Raw genomic sequence first — 25,918 nt, 5'->3', positions numbered from 1 at the left:
ATATATATACACACACACATATATATATTACTCATATATGACATGTTATATACTTATATTATGTAATGATGGTATTAAGAATATACATTATTTGATTTTGAATTAATAATTTGATATGGTATAATATCATGAAATGTTGAATTAGGTATATAACTTTAATAATAACCTTGAAACGATACGTTGAAATAGGCCGGCACCGAAATATTTCATTTCAATAGACAAATTGAACTAGTTCAAATTGGTATTCAAAACATGAGTATGTATATTCCAAACTGGCCATGAGAGAGAGAGAGAGAGCCCTACGTAGCACCCAACTATTCAACCAAACACTCCAATTTAGACCGCACTGAACTAATTCAGCCACTGAGACCCTTCAAAGTGTGTTGTGGTGAAAAATTGAGCAAAATCACACCTTGTAAATTGTAATTTGATGAACAAATAGGCCAAAAACCGCTCCACATGTGTACAGTGTACACCCCTGATTGAGAAATTGCTATTTACAATGGAAGACAACAAGACCTTACAGACTTATAGTTTTATCTTGGATGGTTAAATACTTAAATGTCAAGAGATCTATTCGCATTGGTTAAGGGATAGATCCTAGATGTTCACAAAATAGTAAAAAGCAAAAAGGGACTCTAGAGATATTACTCGTCATTATGTTTTTTGTGTATTACTGTTGATATTGTTAATTTTTCATATTAAAAGTTACTTTTTTTAGACAAATTTTGTCCTAATTACAAAATCAAGCTATCTTCTGGCAAGGAATGATTGTGGAGGGTCGTTCGCTAAATCCTTCGAACTAGGGGAAGTGCCCTTACAATGGAAGTTGGAAGACAGGGACAAAATATATATTTCCAAACAAATTGATTTTCAATTTATTTTGGCATTTTGATTATAGAAAAGAAACGGAACCCTAAGATATAAGACCAACAGACAATATAACAAAAATCAAACTCTTAAAGAATACAAGAACTTTATGTTGAGGATTACATGCATGGTCGTATAAAAAATAGATGCATGCATAGCTTTGACTGATACAGTTGGGTTTTTATTTTTATTAGATTCGGGATAAACGTTGATGTTGTGCGCCTAATATTACTCTTTATTTTGTTAGGACTACAATGTTGGGTTGTTTGCCACGCAATGTAACAAACCACTAATGACTTGTGAGGTGTACACAATTCACAGAATCATAGCAGTCCACATGAAACTGTTTAAGAGTGAAAAGCTCTAAATATCTGACTTTCTCAGCAAATGGAAGGTGGAAGACAATCTTACTTCTCCATGCCTCTTGCTTCTAGGTTGGATCGTTTGGATTTCCTTGTGAGTTTCTCTTCTCTCTTTTTTCCCCTTAATTTTTCTTAATTTTATAGAATAATATCATATAATATACCTCTTTATATGAGAATTCTTGTCCTTTTTTCTTTGTCATTCTTTAACATATAACTTTTGGGGTATATATGTGACAGATGAAATATTTAGAAAGAAAACAAAACTTACAAACATGGGATAGAAATAGTTTGGCCCTAGGACTCGAGAGACAATGCGTACCAGTGGATTTGGCAGTGAAGGAGGCTGACTCTAAAGGGCCACTGTTGGATAGGGTGGCAGCACTTGAACATAGGCTTTTTCAGGTAAATTTGCTTTCATCTATTTCACTCAAGAGTAGATATTCACAATGTATACTTACACATTTTGCGTTGAGATTTGGTTTTGAAGAATAATTATATACGGCATAACATTTTAGTTATGAATAAATCTACGGCACAACTTTGCTCGTCTTGTGATGAGTTAATAGACTATACATCAGGGGCAGAGCCATGTTGCTCCCTGGCCCCCCCCCCCCCCCCCAAAATTTTAAATTTTCTCAACAGCATATATAGCAAAAATATATGGGCCCCCTCAAAAAATTATAACCGGGCCTCCCATTTATTCAAAAGACTTAAACTTTGTCTAATAAGTAAAACTCCTCCTCAAATAAAAGAATAGTTGAGCTCCCCAATTATCCAAAGACTTGTAATTAATCTAGTGAGCAATGAACTACTCTCTACAAATAGAATAAATGTTAGCCATTTTCAAAACAAAGCTTTTACATTTTCCTCTTCATTCTCATTCTCAAGCTACGTGCCTTTTGCCTTTTTCTCCTCAATATTGCTGCCAGCCTCATTGTTTAGTTAATATTAACAAAACAAAACTCATCTCAACACAGTCACACAAAACTAAAAACCCTCACAGCTAGTAAAAACAAATCTATCCCCTTTTTTTTTCCATCTCATTGCTGCTATAGTAGAGTAGTGAACTTGGAAGTGTGTGAGGATGTGGGTTTGTGTTGGGGGATAATTCATTAAAATATTTTTAAAATAAATAATATGAATGATAAAGTGGATGTTGCTTAAAATAATAGTGGAATTTGTTTTTCTTTAATGTGAGTAACATCTATGTAATTGAGAAAAAAAATTAAGGTTCTTTTTAGGTTAATTCTTGAGTCATGTTAAAGATATCAGTAATTTAAAATTTAGGACACTTGTAGTAACAAATGTTTTTTTTTTTTTTTTTGTTTAAATGCAAAATGTTCTTCTTTAATGATTTGATGATGGTGGCTGAATTTAAGATGCCTGTAGCAACATTGAGAATTCATAATTTGATGATAATAGATTAATTTTATTCTATGAAAGATTATCGTCATGCAATATATATATATTTTGGATATTATGTATGTCTATAGTGAATTAGACAATTTATGGATATATTAGAGTTGATAACTTTGTATTCAACATATTTATGAATTATGACTATTGTATAAATACTATAACTCGGCCCCCAAGTTAAAAATCCTGGTTACGCCCCTCCTTAGTTTATCCTAAAAATGTGCTCATAATTAACCTTACAAGCATTATAGTATATCAAAATTAATTTTCGCACTCACCAAAAAAGACAAATTGTTATGACGATAAGAAATTTTAAAGGATATGCCAAACATTAATAGTCAACTCATGTTTGTAAACTATGGTATACATCCATAGTTATATAGACTGTAGTTAGGTAAAAATTCGAGGTTTGAATTAATGCAGATACAAAACACTAGAAAAGATGTCATTACCTCTAGGCATTCTAGTTATCACTTAAATCCCATATAACAACGATTTGTAATAGCATATATATATTTTTTTGGGCTGCTTTCAGTTTTCATTAAGCAATTAGAGTGGTGGTTATATTGATAACTAATCTGTTCCACTTCAGCTATGCTTAGAGAAACAATCTAGCAATACATCAAGCTCTTCATCACTCGCATCAACACTAACACCTGGCTACACTTCTAGCCAAGGGTGCAAGGGGGAACCACCTAACTCACTCCCAACTTTCAACAATCACATTCATGGAGAGAGACTCATATCCAACGTCGGTTTCTATCGGCGTGAAATTCAGGTAAAAATATTGATTATTCTTCACGTACCATATACATTAACTGCTGATTATGATCAATTTATATGAACTGCGAAGGGACAAATTTAGAAACTCATAGTCTCTTGAGACATAAACTGCTTGTGTTTATATACATGTACGTGTTACTTTCACAGCTTTTTGCCGCATTTTAGTTCATACCGAAATTATTTAGGTTTAGAGTCTTATAACCTAATAATCTTTTTTTTTTTTATTAATTTTTACGAGAGGAGAATTTAATTCAAATTCCTCATTTACTGTTAAAAAAATAAGAAAGAAGAAGAAAGAAAGAGAAAAAGAAGCCTTATCTACTCCTTAGTTTTGCAAGTTCTATAACCTACACAATTGAAGTAAATGAATGGCATTTTAATCGCAACTTGAACAATTACTTGTTATTGGTGCAGGGAAAACCTCATAGAGTGCCAAAAATTTTGAAGCATGCAAGTCTTCCTAAGCAGCATATTGGGAACAGTAGGCCCACTAACACTAAGGATGAGAAAACATGCAAAAGCCAGAAGAAGGGAATATCTCCAAATTGGCCACGCTTAAAAATGTTGGGATGCTAATTCTAGGAGTATCTATTTCTTTTACTTATCTATGTTTATCTAATGAAATATTTGGTGACTGAAACCTCAATAATCGTCCCTGTTTTTTTTTTTTTTTTTTTTTTTTTTTTGCCTTATGGCTGGCTGGAATGAGTTATTGTAAAACTCTTATTTTAAACATCCACTGTTTACAGCAGCTAGCAAACAAATAAGAATGCAAATTCATAGTTGGACATTGTCATGCTTAGCAGGGGTCAAATTCCAGAAGCCAGAATTGTCTTTTTAGTCCCGTCTTTTTATTTTTTATTTTTAGGGTAGGGGAATTATAAAATATTTCAAGAGCATCATAAATGAATTCTCCCTCCTTTCATATAAATAGTAGATCATATCATGAATTTAATTAGTATGATCCATTATATTGTAAGATGGGGAGTATAGTATTCTATAAGAAAAATTTTGACTTCAAACCAATTCGAAGTTATTTTTTTCAACTCATTACTTGACAATTAAAGAGACCATGCCCCGGCCCACTTATTCTAGGTGGGTCAAGCCCACATGAATGAGGGGAGTAATGTTTGTGCTCCTCAAAATGGCAGTTCGAATTTTTATATTTTTCTCCTAGATTGAGAGTTTTATAATAGAGTCGCCACTTATTTTATTAATTATAAAAAATAAGAAAACTATAATTGAAATATATATATTGAATAATTAAAAAAAAAATACATCCTTATTAAAGTAAATAAAAAAAATATACATGGATTTGATCTTAAATACAATCTATAAAAGAAAAAGTCCATAACTTTGCGTCTTATTTACATTCTACAAAGATAAAACTAAATTGAAAAGAACTAATCTACAACCTTTAATTTAAGTTCAAAAGATAAATTACAAGGTCGAAATGGGTTTGGTGTCCACCTTGCACGGTGAAACTTGTCTCATAGGCTATGTTGGCCAAAGATCATGTCACATCAGCCATAAGACCAAACATGTCATCAATCAATTGCATGTTATTGCTTGAAAGTAAACACACCATGTTATCTTGCTTGAAATTAAATGTGTGTGACTATAATAGGTGTCATTCCTGAGTTTTAGCGTATCATTGAACTTGAACAAATAACATGGTGATTGTGTGTGATTTGTGTTACCCTCGATCTAACATGTTATTTCATAGGTTAACACAAACTAAGATCACAACCTAGTGTATGCATGAATATGTGAAATATAACCAAAAAGATTCAAAGAACAACCAAGAATATTCGAAGAATAAACTAATGACCTAGCATACTTTGATCCTAATTTTTATCACAATCACACAAACAAACATATTCTTTAAAGAAGACTAGCCAACATATCAATCTAACTGTAAAAAATTTAAAAAAAAAAAAAAAAGAAAAAAAAAAGAGAGAGAGAATTCTAAGAGATGGGTAGAAAAGAACTCACTCAATACCTAAGAAGACCAAGGCACGACAAACTTTTTCTACTTCCCTTAAAATTTTAGAAAGAGGAGAGTGCTTTGGAATGGTTTTGCCTAGCCTTTTCATAGTGGAGGGGGAAGATTCTAAAAGGGGGGGAATGCATTAAAGCTGGGATCGATAAGGGTGTATTTCTTTGAAGGTGAAACAGAGTGGATGGAAAACTTTGGAGAGAAAATGGGAAGGAAAACTTTTTTTGAGTGTGTTTAGTTGGGTAAGTAGGAAGAAAAATAAATGGTGAGACTCAGGTGTTTTTTCCCCAGACCCACCAAAATGTTTTCTCCCAAAATGGAGAAAAGACTTATTGTAGATAAATTTTTTCTTGATTGACAAAAATGTCCCATTTCTTCAAGTTGCCTTTATTTTTATTTTTTTTTTCTTCTCCCTAGGCAGTAACGTTGCCTTGTTGCTTTTTTTTTTTTTTTCCTGGGCAACATTGCCACTTTTTTTTTTTTTTGATTTTCTAGGCTAGGTGTGCCTTTTTTTCCCCCTCTTCTAGGCAATATCATTGCTCTTTTTCTTTTTTTTCTATTCTTTTTTTTCTAGGGTTTGGGCGTGACAATTTTTTTTTTTTTTTTTAACTCAACGTGATTTTTTTTTGGGACATGTTTTTTATATTTTTAATAAATTTGGGTGATTGTTCTTTTTTTGTGGTTATTTGTCACTTTTTTTTTTTAATTGGACATCATTCTTTAACAAGGGTATGTGAGTAAATTTATTCAAACTCATTTTTTCCGTCCCTCCACTTTTCCACTTCCAATCAAACAAAAATGAGAGAAAATAAAATAGTTTTTATCCTCCTACTATTCCATCCTCCCACCATTTTCTATTCTTCCACTTTTCCACTCCTCCAACCAAACGGACCTTAAGAGAGAGAGAGAGAGAGAGAGATTTGAAATTTTGGAAGACCTAGCGCCCAGTGGCAGGTGGAGCAAGGATCCAAGTGGACCTCAAGAATCAAGATCAACTAATTATCATTAATTTGGTCTAATAAATGGATAATTATTACTATTATTTAAGAAATTAATAATTGATTACTAACCATATTAAATTATATAAATGCAACTCTACATTGATTTATGGACTTGACTAGTAGGATAATTAGACGTAATTGAATTTAGATTGAGCCCAAATTGGACCCATCAAAATTAATTATTCATAATTACATGTGGTCGATCTTGAATTATGTACATGCATCTTAACCATTAAAACTTAAATTTGTGATATCTTTTAATTTAATGGCACAATTAATTAAGGCCTGTGATCTATCATTTTGGTCATTATTATTTCAAATTTATATTAAATGAAGTAATTGGAAATCAAATGGCCAAAATTGTAGTCTTACGAATGGGATGTGAAATCATCCTTTTGCCCTCCGTGTGAGGTTAAATGCAAATTATAAAATGAAGTATCTACAATAAGATAACAAGTTACAAAAAGCAAAATTTTAAATTAAAAACTATAGATGTTAATGTATTTATGTATTATTTAATTTTTTTAAAAGGATATTTTCTTAAACATTACTATTCATTTTTGAAAAAAAAACATTTATCATTGCGTCTCAGTAAAACTTTGGCATAAGGTTTTTTTTTTTTTTTTTTCAATTAACAAAACCATATAACTTTGTAAGGAAATTCTATTTTAGATTATTACGTGTTTAATAACAATTTTTTTTTATTGAAATTAATAAAGCTATCCTCAACGTTTTGACTAAAGAAGAAAAGTAAGAGCAGTTTTTTTTTTTTTTGAGAGTAAGAGCAGATGTTAATCATTTGCAAAACATTAAGATTATAAATCGAATTTCTCTTTAATAATTGCAATCATAGAGACCGTCAAAATTAGGATAAAAACAAACTACCTAAGGGGTCCAATACTAATTTGGTATAAGGGACAAATAGTATTAATTATCAAAGGTTTAGGTTGTTTCTCAAAACAAAACAAATAATAATAAATAAGGAGGCTGTTTTTTTTTTTTTTTTTTTGAACCCCCTTCTCTCTTCAGCCCCACATGAGGTGCTTTCTTAGCTTTCTATGCTACTCTATAAATTGCTTCCATGGCCGATGCATATATGCTAAATTTGTATTCTCTTTTTTTTTTTTTTTTTTAAGTAACACTATACATTGTAAGCGCATTTATATAATAATAAAGGAGCGAAACAATATCCTATTTGGTCTTTCGTGATATTTTTAATAAAAACGTTTAAGATTCAAATCCCTCTTCATTAACTATTAATTTCAGTTAGCTCAATTAATAAAAAATTTTATCGATGAATAAAAGATCTAGAATTATTGGAACCTTGCCTACATTAAAAACTAATTGATGTTTTGGCATGATTATATATATATATATATATATATATAAAATGTTTGTTAAAATTTTATCTATTTACCAACTAATGAATTAAAAAAAAAAATGGTGGAGCCTCTCGTACGACTCAAGCTACCTATAAAACAATTATAAAGTATAATGACGACTTGCAATGGAATAATTTTTAAAATATTGGTGGGAATCATCAACCCCACAAATTGAGGACTAAGAAAACTTCAACATCATAATGGAACATAAAATGGTTGCACCAATACAATATGTTGTTTGCTACGTTTTTTTATTAAAAAAAAATTAGGGAGTCAAGGAAAAGGTGTGGACATGAGCCACAAATACCAAAAGGCAGGAATTAAAATAATAAGAGGGAACAAGATGTCATGGGCAATGGTGGCTAACAGGGCCTGTTGGATGCTTCACGTCCACGGAAAAAAGTGTAATATTCCTTTGTTTTCTTGTGAAATACTTGACCATTTCAACTATGGAATTTAAATTAGGGGGAAAGATTAGAAAAGATTAACATGTAAGCTATGGATAAATACAGAAACTGAATGGTTTGTATAGCTGGAATAGTCGTGGAGTGATGTGGACGCCTACCTTTTAGAAAAGTGAACCACGCAAGCTCCAGCTCTCTCAAAGAAAATTGTTTTGTGTGGAGAATATTCAGTGTACATTACCAAATATCCCTCCAATTTCCTCTTTGTTGAATTTCTCGTCTTTTACCTTATGATACATTGTATGATTCATATTTTTTACTATTAAAATATATATACATATATCATAAATGCTGATATGATATGACACAACACGTGACATAACAATGTGATAAATGACATATTTTAGATATTTGAAGTGCGTGATGACGATGCATTAAAGTGATTATATGTGGCATGAGAGTATGTGATCGACCAAATTGTATTTATGCTATGACAAAAATATACATGTAGTAAGTTTTTTTTTTTTTTTTTAATTGAGGAAAAACTATATGTATTTTTTTTATTGCTGTAAAAAAATTTTAAAAAAAATAAAAAGAGAAGAATTTACATTAATGAGAATAGACTGGGCAATAGAAGGTGGAGTATCCCTTATCCATATCACTGATCATATGATGTTCCTAATTCGATTTATTCTAATTGTGTTTGAACTCTCCCCCTACTATGGTCTTTGCTGATCATCGAATCCAGCCCATCCCAACCTACTCGTAGTGTTTGGAATTGTATTGCTTGCACTACTTGTGCTTTAAGTGTTTGACTGTGTGTAGAGTGTATGAAGTCATCACCAATCATCAGAATTTCCTTAAGGTGTGATTGATACCTTGAATTTAAATTTGATTTTTTTGAAGTTTATTTACTCTAACTTTAGTATGCCAAATTGTGCCTCAAACCAGGAACTCAGAATCAGGGGTTTGATTACACATAGAGAAAGTCTTATGCGTTCCACAATGCCTGATTGCAGTCGATTTCTTTTCTTGACTACCCCTTGGTAATGTTATGCAATGCAATATAAATAAAATACTTGCCTAGTTTTGGAGGCATGCCCCTTGATATGAGAAATGCATCAAGATTGATATATGAGGTATGATATCAAGGGTTTTAATTTTTAGAGGAAAAACAAAACAATTTTAGCTTAATTAAAAAGGATTTTGAACAATTTGTGGATTGACAAAGAGTCGGTAGCAAGATACACTTGAAATCTCAAGATTAACTGTGCAGCCACGTTTTGTGGGGTCGATCCTAGCTATTATTAGGATCACATTAGTTTATTGTAAATGATGTAATCAATCAGTTGATGAGGATTTGGACTAGATGGGGATCACATAAGGAAAACATCCTTCATGCTCTCATTTGCTGATGTTGTTGTGTTGAGAGAGAGAGAGAGAGAGAGAGTTTTGTCATGAAAAATCGCATGAATCCAAAATATGCATTTAAAGGTTTTTCATTCTTATTACATTTTCTATTCTTCATATTTTTCTACCTTCTTTCCCAAACAATATTTCTTCTAATCTTATATGATAAATAAAATAAAATAAAATAAATCTATCTTTGATTATATCATAGTAAAATAATTTTATTAGTCATAAATGTGTGTGTATATATTGTTGTTGGATGCATTACGTGTTGACTTTCCCTATTGTGGTTGTTATCTCATCAATTTTCAATCCAAAAAAAAAAAAAAAAAAAACCACATAAGACAAGAAAAAGAAACTTCCTAATTAATTATCAAAACAATTGAAAAGAAAACGTAAATAATTATGCCGTAGGTTGGAAACTATAATAATCATCATTATATTGGGCATTGGGCACTGACGGCTGCCCTATTTATCAATGCTTAAAATCCACCTAGGAGTTTAGACTTTTATTTCTCCCGGATCTTGCTTGCTATCTTACACAATACACAATATACGAGTGGTGGAAACTCAAAAAACAAAATCATATGTATAGTCAATATCATGGATCAGTCAATTTAGCTCGTTCGCAACTTCCTAATAATTACTTTAATTAATAGTTTCAAGTTTCAACCAATGAATATCACTCAATGATTCCTGGAATTAGATTGTAGTCATTTTCCACACCATGATTAACATTATTCAAATACCCCGAAAAATCAACCCGGTATAATTTTAGTTTTATACAATAAATAGTTAATTTGGTTATCTGGGACAATTTTTTCAAACAATCAACCACCGAGTGAAAGGTGATGTATCCTTGTTTTGCATCCATAAAACCTCGATCATAAAATTTGATAGCCCTAAATAATAACAAAATTTAAGGTACCTTTATATATTATAATCTCATCCACTCTCTCTTCTTTACGTGTGTTTGTTTCTAGAAAAAAAAATATATATATATATATATTTAGACAAAAAAATAAGATAGCGCAGCAGTAAGATTTTCGTATATCAATTTCTGATCATTGTTTGGAAAAAAAGAAAAGAAAAATTGGCTTCTGCATTTCTGATTTCCAGGGAGTCAAAAAAAAAAAAAAAAAAACTGTAGAAGCACCATCGCTACGTTCACGTTCACGCGGGTTAAGCCTATAATCCAAGGTTTGACTCTTCACTCTTGGATTAGAGTTTAAAACAAAATACACCAACTACCAAACTCAGCTTAAGAACAGCTTAATTAAGCCGTCTTTTAGCTATTCATCAGCTCATACCCAAAGGTCACTTACAAGGTCCTTTTCTTGTCCTATTGTTTTTCCCTTACATTATTTCAGTTTGCTTTTGTCATAACTACACCATCCAATGCTTTTCCATGTTGGTTTTTAGCTGTAACTATATGTTAGAGGGTTTAGTTTACTTTCAGTACTTTTTTTAATTGGAATCTCCTTTTATTTTAATGAAAAACTGTCATATCACTCACTAACTAGATAAAATGTGGAAATTAAAACTCACTACCACTTATCATTGTATATTCCAAATAAAAGGAAACCTCTAACTAAAAAAACACTGGAGGTAAGCCAAACCCCATGCTAGACATGTCGGCAACTGATACTAGATTAGGTCAAATTTATGACCCTCTCATCTCAAGTCCCAATAATTGGAGTAAAATCAAAGGCCAGACCAACTCGTATATAATTTGATCGATAAAAACAAAAGGGGATGTAGTTTTTCTGCTGAATCAAAAGGGGATATGCAGTTAGTCTAAGAAGATCGGTCAGCTTCATATATTAGTCATGAAAATGAAATAATTGTTGCTACATGCGATGCACGCGTGACTAAATTAAATGACCTCTCTGACAACTATCAAGTGGTCATATAAGTTGATACAAGCTCATGTTCACTCATTTAGAGCAACCTAAATTTCTTTTTTCAAGGTAATGGAGTTTTCAAAGCAATCTATTCAAAAGGAAAAAGGGAAGAATTTTCAAGGTAATAGATACCAATCACGTTAAGGGGTTTTAGCCCTCATTCTCACAGCTTATTTAATTAGTTTGTTTTCCGATCAAGTCACTGAAATTTTCTTGAGTTCAATCTGGCATGCTCGCACTATAAATTTCTTTGCTCAAACTATAATTGATGTGAAGTTGGGATGGGGGGATAATAATTGGTGGGTATTAGTCCATATGACTATACCCATGACTTAACAAGTAATAACATGTACCTTATCTACAAAGAAATCTAATATACTAAGAGTATTCACATCAGTACGTTTATAATAGAAAAATGTGTAGAATTTACACAGTTTTACTTAAAGATAACAAATCAGTTCGCGTTAAATTGTGTAAATTTATAAGTTTGCTACAGTAATCGTGTAAATTTACACTGACACTATTTATTTTACATTTAGTTTTTTTTTTTTTTTTTTTTTTTCTATGTATCTTGAGGATGAAAAAAGATAGTGAATAATGATTGTTGTGTGTGAAGGAAGAGAAACAATTAAAAAAAATCAATCTTTAAATGAAATGTAATATAAAATAAATAATCTGATGTGAGATGTTTTGTAAAGTGAGTATATAAAATAAAAAATGTACGTTCTTATGCTAAAATAGACATAATTTATTGCAGGAATTGATGCAAATGCTCTAAAGTTGGTATAAAATTGCAAGTTGGGATATAGGTTTTCACTTTAGTTTGACTTTAGGCATTATTAAAACTTGATCATTAAGTTGTAGTACGTATACAAATGTGATCACTGGCTAAGGGTGGGGGGGTGAAAAAATCCCCCCCCCCCTCTTTTCAATTTCTTTGAAAAATAAAAAATAGGCGAAAAGCCCATTAGTCCCTACATTTTCACGCGATTCCCACTTTGATCTCTAAGTTTTTTTTTACCGCTTTTAGTCCCTATTTAGAAAAACGTCTTCTATTTTAGTCCTTTCCGTCAGTGCCGTTAGAGCAAAATCCTAGGTGGCAGACGGAACACCTTATTAGCTGATGTGGCGTTGATGTGGCGATTAAGTGGCATTTTTATATGCCACATCAGCATTTTAAAATAAAATAAAATTTTAGTTATTATTTAATTATTTAAATAATAATTAATAATTAACATAAAATTTTCTTTTCTTTTCATTATTTTGTTGGAAGATCATCTTTGTGTTCTTCGTTTTCTTACCGTTCATATTCTTCATGTTTTTAGTAAATTAATTCCTAGTTTCTTGTCTTTTCTTTTCTTTGCCTTTCCAATACGTTCTTTGTAACCAAACAAATCGAAATTCAGAACTTAGATCAAACAATAATCAACATACACCAACCAAAATCCAGAAATCAACATACACCCACCAAAATTGAAAACCCAGAAATCAACATACACCAACAATCAAACCCAGAAACAGATCTGCATATTCAAAAATTTTAACCCAACATACACCCATTAAAATCAAAAGACCTGCATCCTCTTTGTTCACAAAATCAACACCAATCTCCAAGTTGGAAACCCACCAATCCATCGAAACACAAAATCAAATCCAACTTGAAAACCCACCGATCTCCACCATCCTCCAAATCCCACCATTCTCTCAAACCCAGCCTTTGAATCATAACCCACAAATTCGCCACAGAGCAGTGTACCAATCCGCCAAAAACCCACAAACCCAGATCAACAAATCTCACGAACCCACAAATCCGCCACAGATCAATGCACCAATCCACCACAAATCCACAAACCCAGATCAGCAAAACTCACAAACCCACAACCTACAAACCCAGATCCACACCACTGACCTGAGAGAGACTTGAGCGACCCAATCTCCATCCTCCCGTACTCCTGCTTCTCTCCGACCCTGACCTCGCCGTCAAGCCTCTGAACAATGAGCTGCAGCCCATAACAAATCCCCAAAACCACGATACCATTGGCCTCGGCCCATTTGGGGAATTCAGGCAGAAACGAAGGGGAATCGGGGGTGTGGACGGAGTGGGGTCCGCCGGAGAGGATGACGACGCGTGGGTTAAGAGATTCGATGGTGGAGAGCGGGGAAGTGCCGGAAATGCAGAGGGAGAAGATGGAGAGGGATCGTTGGGAAGGCTGGTTTTATTTTAATTTTTTGGGTTTGTGCTGGTTTTATTTTAATTTTTTGGGTTTGTGTTTTGTGTTTGTTTTCATGTTTAATTCCTTGTTCAGGTTTAATTTGATGTTCTTATTTATTGGGTTTGTGATTTTTGGATTTTAATTTTGTGTTCTTAGATCTGAGTTTGTGTTCTTGTTGTTCTTGCTCAAGACATACTTCAATCTCAATTAATGTGATTTTTTATTTTTATTTCGGTTTTTTATTTTTTTATTTAATTAAAATTAATAAATTATTTTTTAAAATTTAAATGCTGACTTGGCATTTTTTAATGACAAAATAAAATTTTTTATTATTATTTTAATAATTCCGTTTTGCCACGTAGGTCAGTGCCCTAACGGCACTGACGAAAAGGACTAAAATAGAAGACGTTTTTCTAAATAGGGACTAAAAGCGGTAAAAAAGAAAATTTAGAGACCAAAGTGGAAATCGCGTGAAAATGTAGGGACGAAAATGTGTTTTTCGCCTAAAAAATATATCTTGACTTTTACACATTGGCCCTCCCAAGAAAATAATCTGGCTTTGCCTGTGAAAAACTTTTTTAACTTTGTTTAAAAACACTTAAAAAACTTTTAGCTAAGTTAAACTCAAGTAATTTCAACCCAGTAAAAGAGTACTCACGTCCAACTCTGCAAATCATTTTTGAAGTCAAACTGATAAGTAGTGTAACTAGATAACACACACACAAACTCCATACCCGCCTCTGTATTATTGTTAAAAATTATGATAAAAGTTATCGTGCTTAGCAACAATGCTGAAGAGTTTAGCTTTTTGTATATAATTCTCTCTTTTTTACTCTCTCTCTCTCTCTCTCTCTCTCTCTCTCTCTCTCTCTCTCTCTCTCTCTCTCTCTCTCTCTCTCTCTCTCTCTCTTTGGTCATGGGAAGCCACTTGCATCAGGTGTTGCCAGCACTCAAGGTCACTACAGTGACCGATTGGCATCGTCGAGGTCACAGCTGTGAGGTGGGTGGTCTGGTCGCTAATCTGATTCCGTGTGGGTGTTGTTGGGTCATCAATATTAGGCATTGGGAGGAGTAGGGAAAAATATTTTAAGCTTTTAATAGGATTTCAGTTTGTTGTACTGGGGCATTGTGAGAAAGAAAAAAGGGGTGGGGGGGGGGGGGGTTGGGGGAACCAATTATTAGAATGTTTTAGAATGATGTTTTGCAAAATGAAGGGTACGATAATGTGTTTAGCTTTTTTTTCTTTTTTTTTTTAAATGACTTTTTATTGTAAAATTTGGCAAAACTAGATGTGAATGTTCTTAAAAGTATTTAGTGCTTCTTAGTAGCCACAACTAGCTCATCTCCATAGGCGGAGGGAGGGGGGCTGGGGGGCCATGGCCCCTCTCAATTTTCCAAAAATGCCCCCTTCTCCTCTATTTAATGTTAAAATTTTAAAATATTGAGAAAATTTTAGGTGATGGTCCTCTTTCATTTCAAAAAAATATATATAAATACTCTTTAATTTATTATTGTCTCCTTTATTTTTTTTGTAATATTGACTGTAAGGACACGATTCCTTTGCGGCCCACTAACATTTTTGGGCTCACACAATAAAGGTCCCTCACAATATGATTTGTAGAAAGTGGGCTTGAAAAGCTAGCCGCTGGTCAAGGGGCGATGCCCGGTCATGGCTTTAGAGGAATTCATGTAAAAAAAGGAGTTGGGCTTGAACATTTAAGCCCTAAGGTGTCGCGCCCTATGGCATGGGTCTCCTCGGAGTTGATCCGAGGACCATTGAGGCCTTATCCCGGTTACCCAATGACGGACTTTCTTCAGTGAAGTCCGGAGTCGTTGAGAGGTTCTTCCCCATGTAGTCTCTCTCTTTTTGAGGTGGGATGGGCTCCCCCTCAGATTTACTTACTTTCTTATTTTATACTAGCTTGCATTCGTTGTCCTTCGTCCACGTGTAGGGTCAATCTTTACAAAAACTGACATTTGTCCCATCAGTCCAATCCCGGAATTGTTGGGGATGGTTTGATAAAGCTGCAGGGTAAGGCTCTGTCAGGCGCTGGGTCTTATCTGGAAGGGTAGTAAGGATAACTTCCCCAAGATATTTTGGATCTCCTTACAAATTCGTCCCTATACCAGTTTTGCCCCTGTATTCCGATGGGATTCTAGATCTGCCGAGAACTAAACTGTCATCGGCTGCCTCCCAAAAACTGTTTTGGGCTCTGTATTGTAGAGTTTGGGCCACAGCTCTCCTCGGATTGGGCCTTTGGATCTTCCAGGAGCAACTGGGCTTGGCCCTTAAATTATTGGGCCCCACAATAGCCCTTCAAAATCCTTCTATCCGACTTCCGGGTTGGAAATGAGGGTTTTGGCAAACCCGGGCCCTTAATATGGCTTGTTTAGTTCAGTCCCGCATTTATGTGAGCGGTTTTCCACCTGTCCAAGAAGTTAGCCGGTTTTCAAGGGATTCCGTTTAATCTGCTCGTGATCTACTCCTGTCGCTTGGCTGTCCCAGACGTACCCTTAATGAATCCCCTTTACGAGGCTCATTTATGTCCGGCGGCTCATCTGATAAGGTGGGGAAATGGAACGGATGCCTCTTTTTTCTTCAAATTCTTTTGGGAAACTTGAATGCATTTAATACCCTCCGTTTTGCCTTTCCTATAAGAAGGCAAGCAGGAAGTCATCACTTTCGTGCAGACTCCTCTCCTTCCTTCTGAGATCTGAAACCCGTAGCCTCCTTTAGCGTCTGCTTAGCCCGTTTGTTATACACCATATCAGTATACGCCTACCATAACGAACGATGAAGGAACCATGCCCCTCCTCAAAACACCATGTTCTGATAAAGCTTGAAATGGCTCGATCAGGGCAAGGGTGGCGCAGACTTAAGATCTGTCCCGCCTCTCTTTCAGCCAAAATCCGAAACAAGGGCTCGTCACGTCGAATTCTCGGCGTGACTGAGTCGAGAACACCCAATATCAGCATCACTCGGCTCCTCACGAGCGTACCTAACATGGCACCAGTGTGTTAGGAGTCAGGACTGAGGCAGGGGCGAAGTGCTTCTGCCTCTCCCTCTCTTTGCTCACTGGTGCCCTCCTCCGTCTTCCTCTTATAGTCTTCCCAGCACCAGTTCCGCCCTGGTGCTGTCCTTCTCCCTCTTTTGCTCCTCTCTTTGTCTTTTCATCTCTCCCCCTCTTCTTCTCCTCCTTCTCTTACTTATGTCCTCCATCTTCTTCATTCATCTCCTCCATCTTCTTCATTGATTTCTTCCTTACTATTTCCTTCTTCTTCATTCTCTTTTTTTTTTTTAAGTGAGTTCTTCTCTTAGTATGAGCAACAATGAGGTAGAGATTGGAGAGACTTTGAAGACAAGTTTAAAAGGCGCTTGACCGTTTGCTTATCTGTACTGTGGATGTTAGTGCTGCTTCGGCAGCCCCTCTTTTGTATAGGCTTGTTGAAGCCTCTTTTTGTACATTGTAATAATTTTTCATATTAATAAAAGTTGTTTCTATTTCACTTTGCATGTTCTGTCTCTTTGTTTTCATAAATTTACAAGTGCTGCTCGGCTCAATAATATCGCATCTAAATCAATGACGACTAAGACCAAAATACTTAATAATAAAAAGATGTTGCCATAATTTTAATAGAAGTGCTCGGCATAATAGGGCAGACCAGTAAAAAGTAATACTTACCCCCTGCTAGCCGAGGAGAGAAACGAAGGCTTGATGCCGTGTGAGGAATAACCATTTGAAAACATACTACCCACTAAATGAACAGCCCTCTTAGGCCATTGAATACTGGGGCGTTCCACCACCTTCCTTACAATTTGTTGTCCTTAACCTTTTATGGTGTTTAAGCCGTGGGTCAAGTGATCTGACATTTTTATCAAGTAGCCCACCTTATGAAATCCAAACCTTTTCTTATCCAAGCAGTTGATTTCCCCCTTGGCTTGGGTCCGAGGACCATGCAAGGCCTTGATTCTGTCCAGAACTCGTAATAATAATAATAATTCTTGTACTTGGTTTTCCCATAGGCTTGAGTCCGAGGACCATACAAGGCCTTGGTTCTGTCCAAAACTTGTAATAATAATAATTCTTGTACTTGGTTTCCTCATAGGCTTGAGTCCGAGGACCATACAAGACCTTGGTTCTGTCCAAAACTTGTAATAATAATAATTCTTGTACTTGGTTTCCCCATAGGCTTGAGTCCGAGGACCATACAAGACCTTGGTTCTGTCCAAAACTTTATGCTCTTTTCTCAGGTGTCTCATAAGCTACCGAGCAGGAAGTTATCCTCGGCAAAGGTTGTTCCTTGGTGTGGGTCATAGTCCGTGGGCTTCCATGCAAAACGGGCCTGGGCCGCGAATTTATTAGGCCCACAGATTTAGAGGCATTTCCATAGTCTTTGGTCACGCGGTACTTTTTGGCGTCCTAGTGTTCGAGGTGCGCCTTCACGAGGCTCCTTTAATCTCAGGGTTGCAGACGGTATTGGAAATCGAGTCGGAGACATTTTGTCTGTAGCGTTCCTTGGGACGCTGCGTGAATTAAATGCCATCACCTCATCTTTTAAATAAATAGGAGAGAGAGTTGCTTTGCCTTCGCACAAATTCTTCAGTCTCCTCTCCTAGTACATCATGTTTGAGGCGAGGATTGGGGCAAAGGAGCTTTCTCCGCCACAAAAGCGCCGTGTCTTCCTGAGACTCTAGATAGTGAGGTACGGGCCAAGGAGGCGTAGACTCAAGAGAATATTTCAGTTCAAGAGAGGGGAAAGGATGTTTCTCCCTCTTTTAGTCAAAATCCGAAGCAGGTTCTGGTCATGCCAGATTTTTGGTATGTCTGAAGAAGGAATTTCCGCCATCAGCGCCGTTTGCCTTGTAGCAGGCAAATTTCTGCGGGGGCTTCCCAACTTCCGGCTCCCTGCATCTTTTCTGTAGATGGTGTTAGCCTGAGGTCAGGTTCTTTGGCTGCCTGAGTTATGGGCATGTAGAAGCGTCGAGGAATAGTTTCCTTAGACGACATCTTGGAACAGTAGCCAACCTCTCCTCTGAGATATCTCCTCGGCATCATCTTCACTCTTTTGTACTTTTCTTTTGCTTACGCAGTTAACTCTAATGTAAGCTTGTTTCAGCTTTTGTTGTACATTGTACTGTTCTTTTGTCTTAATAAAACATGTGTTTATTTCTTTATACATACTTTTTTGCAACAACCACTTTGGGCCTGAATATTAAATCTAAGCCTGCCTTTAACAATATTCTGGGCAGAAGAATACTTTAACACAAATCCTTATTAGTTTAAACTCGCAAATATTATCAAGTATAACAATGGTAATCCTCAATAGATTAAATTCATGGAACTAACCGAGATAGCTGTTGAGTGCTACGCGATGCACGTTAGACCAATTCCCGAGAACGATAAACTCTAAACAATTCGTCCGAGACGGTAGTTGAGTAGTGAAGGACTTTGTGCTTTTGGGTAATATGCTGTACCGTATCGCATCATTCCCTTTGGCACGGGGGATCCAAGGGTAGACCGGGGAACCCGTGCAATTAAGGGATTGACCCAACTGTTAACGAGAAGTTCTCTTCGAATGGATCTTGAGGTTTATGATCTTTTTATGTACTTGGTTTCCCCATAGGCTTGAGTCCGAGGACCATGCAAGGCCTTGGTTCTGTCCAAAACTTACGATCTTTTTGTACTTGGTTTCCCCATAGGCTTGAGTCCGAGGACCATGCAAGGCCTTGGTTCTGTCCAAAACTTACGATCTTTTTTTGTACTTGGTTTCCCCATAGGTTTGAGTCTTTTTTTGTTACGATGGTTTAGGCCTTGGGTTCTGTCCAAAACTTACGATCTTTTTTGTACTTGGTTTCCCCATAGGCTTGAGTCCGAGGACCATGCAAGGCCTTGGTTCTGTCCAAAACTTACGATCTTTTTTTGTACTTGGTTTCCCCATAGGCTTGAGTCCGAGGACCATGCAAGGCCTTGGTTCTGTCCAAAACTTACGATCTTTTTATGTACTTGGTTTCCCCATAGGCTTGAGTCCGAGGACCATGCAAGGCCTTGGTTCTGTCCAAAACTTACGATCTTTTTTTGTACTTGGTTTCCCCATAGGCTTGAGTCCGAGGACCATGCAAGGCCTTGGTTCTGTCCAAAACTTACGATCTTTTTTTGTACTTGGTTTCCCCATAGGCTTGAGTCCGAGGACCATGCAAGGCCTTGGTTCTGTCCAAAACTTACGATCTTTTTATGTACTTGGTTTCCCCATAGGCTTGAGTCCGAGGACCATGCAAGGCCTTGGTTCTGTCCAAAACTTACGATCTTTTTTTGTACTTGGTTTCCCCATAGGCTTGAGTCCGAGGACCATGCAAGGCCTTGGTTCTGTCCAAAACTTACGATCTTTTTATGTACTTGGTTTCCCCATAGGCTTGAGTCCGAGGACCATGCAAGGCCTTGGTTCTGTCCAAAACTTACGATCTTTTTATGTACTTGGTTTCCCCATAGGCTTGAGTCCGAGGACCATGCAAGGCCTTGGTTCTGTCCAAAACTTACGATCTTTTTATGTACTTGGTTTCCCCATAGGCTTGAGTCCGAGGACCATGCAAGGCCTTGGTTCTGTCCAAAACTTACGATCTTTTTTTGTACTTGGTTTCCCCATAGGCTTGAGTCCGAGGACCATGCAAGGCCTTGGTTCTGTCCAAAACTTACGATCTTTTTATGTACTTGGTTTCCCCATAGGCTTGAGTCCCAGGACCATGCAAGGCCTTGGTTCTGTCCAAAACTTACGATCTTTTTTTGTACTTGGTTTCCCCATAGGCTTGAGTCCGAGGACCATGCAGGGCCTGGTTCTGTCCAAAACTTACGATCTTTTTTTGTACTTGGTTTCCCCATAGGCTTGAGTCCGAGGACCATGCAAGATCTTTTTTGTACTTGGTTTCCCATTTGAGTTGCAAGGCCTTGGTTCTGTCCAAAACTTACGATCTTTTTTGTACTTGGTTTCCCCATAGGCTTGAGTCCGAGGACCATGCAAGGCCTTGGTTCTGTCCAAAACTTACGATCTTTTTAGTACTTGGTTTCCCCATAGGCTTGAGTCCGAGGACCATGCAAGGCCTTGGTTCTGTCCAAAACTTACGATCTTTTTTTGTACTTGGTTTCCCCATAGGCTTGAGTCCGAGGACCATGCAAGGCCTTGGTTCTGTCCAAAACTTACGATCTTTTTATGTACTTGGTTTCCCCATAGGCTTGAGTCCGAGGACCATGCAAGGCCTTGGTTCTGTCCAAAACTTACGATCTTTTTTTGTACTTGGTTTCCCCATAGGCTTAAGTCCGAGGACCATGCAAGGCCTTGGTTCTGTCCAAAACTTACGATCTTTTTATGTACTTAGTTTCCCCATAGGCTTGAGTCCGAGGACCATGCAAGGCCTTGGTTCTGTCCAAAACTTACGATCTTTTCTTGTACTTGGTTTCCCCATAGGCTTGAGTCCGAGGACCATGCAAGGCCTTGGTTCTGTCCAAAACTTACGATCTTTTCTTGTACTTGGTTTCCCCATAGGCTTGAGTCCGAGGACCATGCAAGGCCTTGGTTCTGTCCAAAACTTACAATCTTTTTATGTACTTGGTTTCCCTATAGGTTTGAGTCCGAGGACCATGCAAGGCCTTGGTTCTGTCCAAAACTTATGATCTTTTGATGTACTTGGTTTCCCCATAGGCTTGAGTCCGAAGACCATGCAAGGCCTTGGTTCTGTCCAAAACTTATGATCTTTTGATGTACTTGTTTTATTTTTCGACCACGAGCCCCTACACCAGGGCGGGGAAAGTTGGCCTGAGGCTAGAAGCCCCTAGAGACGCCCGCGCCCTTAGCACTGCGAGGCGTAGCCCCTAGCAGAAGCTTACGTCGGAGCAACAACTATATGTCGCCGGAGATGGAGGAGAACCCAGAAATTTCTGCTTAGCGCGTGAGTTGATTCCACCGCCACCTGCGCCAGTGCGCAAGCTTTCCCACAGACGGCGCCAATTGTAATGACACGATTCCTTTGCGGCCCACTAACATTTTTGGGCTCACACAATAAAGGTCCCTCACAATATGATTTGTAGAGAGTGGGCTTGAAAAGCTAGCCGCTGGTCAAGGGGCGATGCCCGGTCATGGCTTTAGAGGAATTCATGTAAAAAAAAAAAGAGTTGGGCTTGAACATTTAAGCCCTAAGGTGTCGCGCCCTATGGCATGGGTCTCCTCGGAGTTGATCCGAGGACCATTGAGGCCTTATCCCGGTTACCCAACGACGGACTTCCTTCAGTGAAGTCCGGAGTCGTTGAGAGGTTCTCCCCCATGTAGTCTCTCTCTTTTTGAGGTGGGATGGGCTCCCCCTCAGATTTACTTACTTTCTTATTTTATACTAGCTTGCATTCGTTGTCCTTCGTCCACGTGTAGGGTCAATCTTTACAAAAACTGACATTTGTCCCATCAGTCCAATCCTGGAATGGTTAGGGATGGTTTGATAAAGCTGCAGGGTACGGCTCTGTCAGGCGCTGGGTCTTATCTGGAAGGGTAGTAAGGATAACTTCCCCAAGATATTTTGGATCTCCTTACAAATTCGTCCCTATACCCGTTTTGCCCCTGTATTCCGATGGGATTCTGGATCTGCCGAGGACTAAACTGTCCTCGGCTGCCTCCCAAAAACTGTTTTGGGCTCTGTATTGTAGAGCTTGGGCCATAGCTCTCCTCGGATTGGGCCTTCGGATCTTCCAGGAGCAACTGGGCTTGGCCCTTAAATTATTGGGCCCCACAGCAATATCTACTCATTAAAAACTTTTGAAAATGACAACGAATATCATTATTTTCCAACAATAAGCAACTGAGTTTTGCTAAAATTTTGTCACAATATTTAAATTTTTGCAATGAATGATGTCATATGCTACCATTGAAACTCTTCATCAAAATTCCTTAAACCATACACTATAAAAAAATAAATAAATAAATTCCATACTTTCTTCTTTATCATTTTACATGAATTTAGGTGCAATCTTTAGCTTAATTAGTTTTTATGAACATCCATTTTAGGAAAGAAAAAATATGCAACAAAAGGCATGTGTCATCAAATTTTTCATTAGATAAATTATAAGTTTGAAAATTTAAACCTAGAAAATCAATGTTCTCTAGTTAACAAATAAAACACCTTATACTTATCAAAAAAAAAAAAACACCTTATATTACCATTCCAACTTTCTAAGCATTACTACCATCTAAAACACAAAATACGTAAAGAAAATTTTTGAGATATTAAAATTTAGTAGGAGTATTTTAGCTACTACACAATGAAATATTTTAAGAATTATAAGTTTTCATTATAGTTTCATTGAGAGAATAAAAATATGACATATTTGCTCTTTTCAAAATATTAATGAGGCTGCTTGATTTTAAAGTTTAAGGAGAAATTGTGCACTACCCCTAACAAGGATGAAAAATATTTCAATCCTAATTTTATGTGTTTTTACTTAAAATGGTGCATAAAGAAAAAAGAAATACAAAACAAAATATACAAAAATTTAACCCAAGAAAACTGTACGTGAAATAATGAATTTTGGCTCAACGAAAATTGACTAATAAAAAAATAATTCTAAAAACACAAAGAATGGCATAACATTTTCATAATACCTTTATAACTTTGTTATATTGTACTTAATTTGTAAAGAACTGACACTAGAAAATATTGTGACGAAAACAAGATGTCTTAATATTTTCACAAGAGAAATACTATGTTCACGATATTTTCGTTATAAATCATAAGTAGTAGGTTGTTATTAGTGGACGAAAAAGTGATTTCATTGGTTAGTTTAAATTAGAATAACAATTTACGACCTAAGATTTGTGATGGAAATATTGTAAATGTAGCACTTTTTTTTTCTTCACAATACATTTATTTTTAGTTGTGGTTGGTTCTACTTTTCAATATAATATTTTATTATTTTATATGAATTAACACTTTAATAATCGTAAAAAATATTGTGGTAATTTGTTGTGTTATTGTTTTATTATTATTATATAAGCAAGTTCAACAGAGGCAAGCATAACAGTGGAAATTGACACAACCAAAATACTGTAGATCAATTTTGGAAAAAAAAAAAAAAAAAAGAATTGAACAAACCAAAGTACCGTAGCATTGAGCACTGTAGCAATAACTCATTGGCTCTTTTTATATGTAGAAATTGCCTTTCCATGACAGAGAGGAGCTTTTTATTTTTAGATGCAACGTTTTTTTAGAAGAATTTTTAGATGCAACTTAGATTTTATATTATTATTATTTTTTTGTTTTTTATAAGAGAGATGCAACGTGAAATTTGCACAGCCTAAGATACTTTGAAATTTGCAACTTATCTCTTGCTTTCAGCTCTCAAAATTGCAATCATCTCTAGCTCTCAATCTCCCTCACAAATGGAGCAAGAGAACCACCCCAACGTCACAAACATAGCACTAATAGTTGGGGTAACAGGCATGGCTGGCTTGAGCTTAGCAGAAGCCTTAAAAAGCCCCAATGCCCTTGGTAGCCCATGGCAAGTCTATGGCGCGGCTAGGCGCCCCGAGCCGAGCTGGTTCCCGTCCTCCATTGTCGACAATTACATCACCTTCGACGCCACAAACTCCGGTGACACACATGACAAGCTTGCCCACATAGCTAACAAGGTCACCCATGTCTTTTGGGTAGCCATCCAAGTACGTGAAAATGAAGAAGCTAATGTTAAAGTTAATGCAGCCATGCTAACCAATGTGCTCAATGTCCTAAAATCAGGTCCAGCTTCACGGCTTAGCCACATAACCCTTCAAACAGGCACTCAACACTACATGGGCCCAGTCCATGATCCAGCCCATTTGGCCCATCTCATCCCTCATGAGCCACCATTCATTGAAGACTTGCCCCGCCTTCCATACCCAAACTTTTACTACGCGCTTGAAGACCTCATGGCATCACACGCGTCGTCGTTGACCTATTCCGTGCACCACTCGTCTATCATAACCGGCGCGTCTTCAAGAAGCGTGTACAACGCGCTGCTGACGATGGCCGTGTATGCAATTATATGCCGACATGAGAACATGGCGTTTAGGTTTCCAGGTACACGTTACACGTGGGAGCATTTTTGTGACATGTCAGACGCGCGTGTACTGGCGAAGCAACATATATGGGCAGCTGTTACGGATAAGGCTAAAAACCAAGCCTTTAATTGCACCAATGGTGATGTTTTTACATGGAAGAGCTTTTGGAAAGTATTGTGTGAAATATTTGATGTTGAATTTGTGCCATTTGATGAGGCTGAAGAGTTTGATTTTGTGGGGTTGATGGAAACTAAAGGAAAAGTTTGGGATGAGATTGTGGAAAGATATGGGCTTTACAAGACGAAATTGAATGAGATTTGTTGTTTTGCTGCAATTAAAAATGTTTTACATTTTGGGTTTCAACATGTTTGTAGCATGAATAAGAGTCGTGAATTTGGGTTTTTTGGGTATGCAGACACACTAAAGAGTGTTGGGATGTGGGTTGAGAGACTCAGAAAGATGAAGATTATACCTTCAAGGTAAGGTTAATTACAACTAACTTTGTTATTACTACATGATGTTTTTTATGATGTACAAGGACATTATAATTTTATTTTTAAATAATTTGTAAGACATTTTCATTAAGATTCTTGAATGTACTCATTTTGTGATATAATATTATAAACTATGCTGTGTTTGGTGTGGCATTAAATGTTTTTTTCAAAATTGTTTTAATTATTTTTCCGTGTTTGGAGTGACATAAGTAATTAGAATAAAATATCACTAAAAGAGAGAAAAAAAAAAAAAAAAAAAAAAAGGATGCACATGTATTTGCAAAATAAAAAACATAAATGGCTAAGAGCAACATAACTAAGCGTATGGTATATTGCTTGAATAAATTAAAAGTTATTTAATTATGCTTAGAAGATAGAATTCCAATATCCTTAGCAAAAGCTCGTGCTATATAAGTAGAGTTTTTGCTTTTATATATAGGAAAAATTGCATAATTAGATCTAAAAGAAAACTAATTAGGTGAATAGTTCATTTTTTTTAAAAGGATATTCTCTTAAGCGAGAGATAATTTGAAAAGATGAATATGGATGAAGATGAGAATGAGAAAATGAGGGGAGAAGGGGTGGAGATAATAGGAGTTTTAGAACC

The 25,918-nt window shown here is 36.2% G+C and overlaps 2 protein-coding genes across 2 annotated transcripts; both read left to right on the top strand.

Moving 5' to 3' along the window:
* The first annotated feature begins 1,201 nt into the window (after positions 1–1,201).
* On the top strand, positions 1,202–4,105 carry LOC115969949. The gene is made up of 4 exons (XM_031089590.1): positions 1,202–1,326; positions 1,473–1,637; positions 3,244–3,429; positions 3,849–4,105. The coding sequence occupies exons 1-4, from the start codon at positions 1,258–1,260 to the stop codon at positions 4,008–4,010; spliced, it is 582 nt and encodes a 193-aa protein (XP_030945450.1). The 5' UTR covers positions 1,202–1,257; the 3' UTR covers positions 4,011–4,105.
* Positions 4,106–24,034: 19,929 nt separating this feature from the next.
* LOC115972217 (iridoid synthase CYC2-like) lies at positions 24,035–25,421 on the top strand. The gene has a single exon (XM_031092429.1). The coding sequence runs from the start codon at positions 24,161–24,163 to the stop codon at positions 25,298–25,300; it is 1,140 nt and encodes a 379-aa protein (XP_030948289.1). The 5' UTR covers positions 24,035–24,160; the 3' UTR covers positions 25,301–25,421.
* The last annotated feature ends 497 nt before the right edge of the window (positions 25,422–25,918 follow it).

This window comes from Quercus lobata, chromosome 12, assembly GCF_001633185.2.
Source record: "Quercus lobata isolate SW786 chromosome 12, ValleyOak3.0 Primary Assembly, whole genome shotgun sequence".
In the NCBI taxonomy this organism is placed as follows: Eukaryota; Viridiplantae; Streptophyta; class Magnoliopsida; order Fagales; family Fagaceae; genus Quercus; species Quercus lobata.
Note: the sequence above shows the minus strand (reverse complement) of the source record. Positions and strands in the feature narration are given on the sequence as shown.

What these genes read in the sequence shown, in the direction of transcription:
- LOC115969949 (XM_031089590.1), top strand. Translation starts at nt 1,258, where the DNA reads ATGGAAGGTGGAAGACAATCTTACTTCTCCATGCCTCTTGCTTCTAGG. An exon ending in TGGATCGTTTGGATTTCCTT is followed by an intron (nt 1,327 to 1,472) that starts GTGAGTTTCTCT and finishes TATATGTGACAG; the next exon opens with ATGAAATATTTAGAAAGAAA. An exon ending in TCTATCGGCGTGAAATTCAG is followed by an intron (nt 3,430 to 3,848) that starts GTAAAAATATTG and finishes TTATTGGTGCAG; the next exon opens with GGAAAACCTCATAGAGTGCC.
- LOC115972217 (XM_031092429.1), top strand. Translation starts at nt 24,161, where the DNA reads ATGGAGCAAGAGAACCACCCCAACGTCACAAACATAGCACTAATAGTT.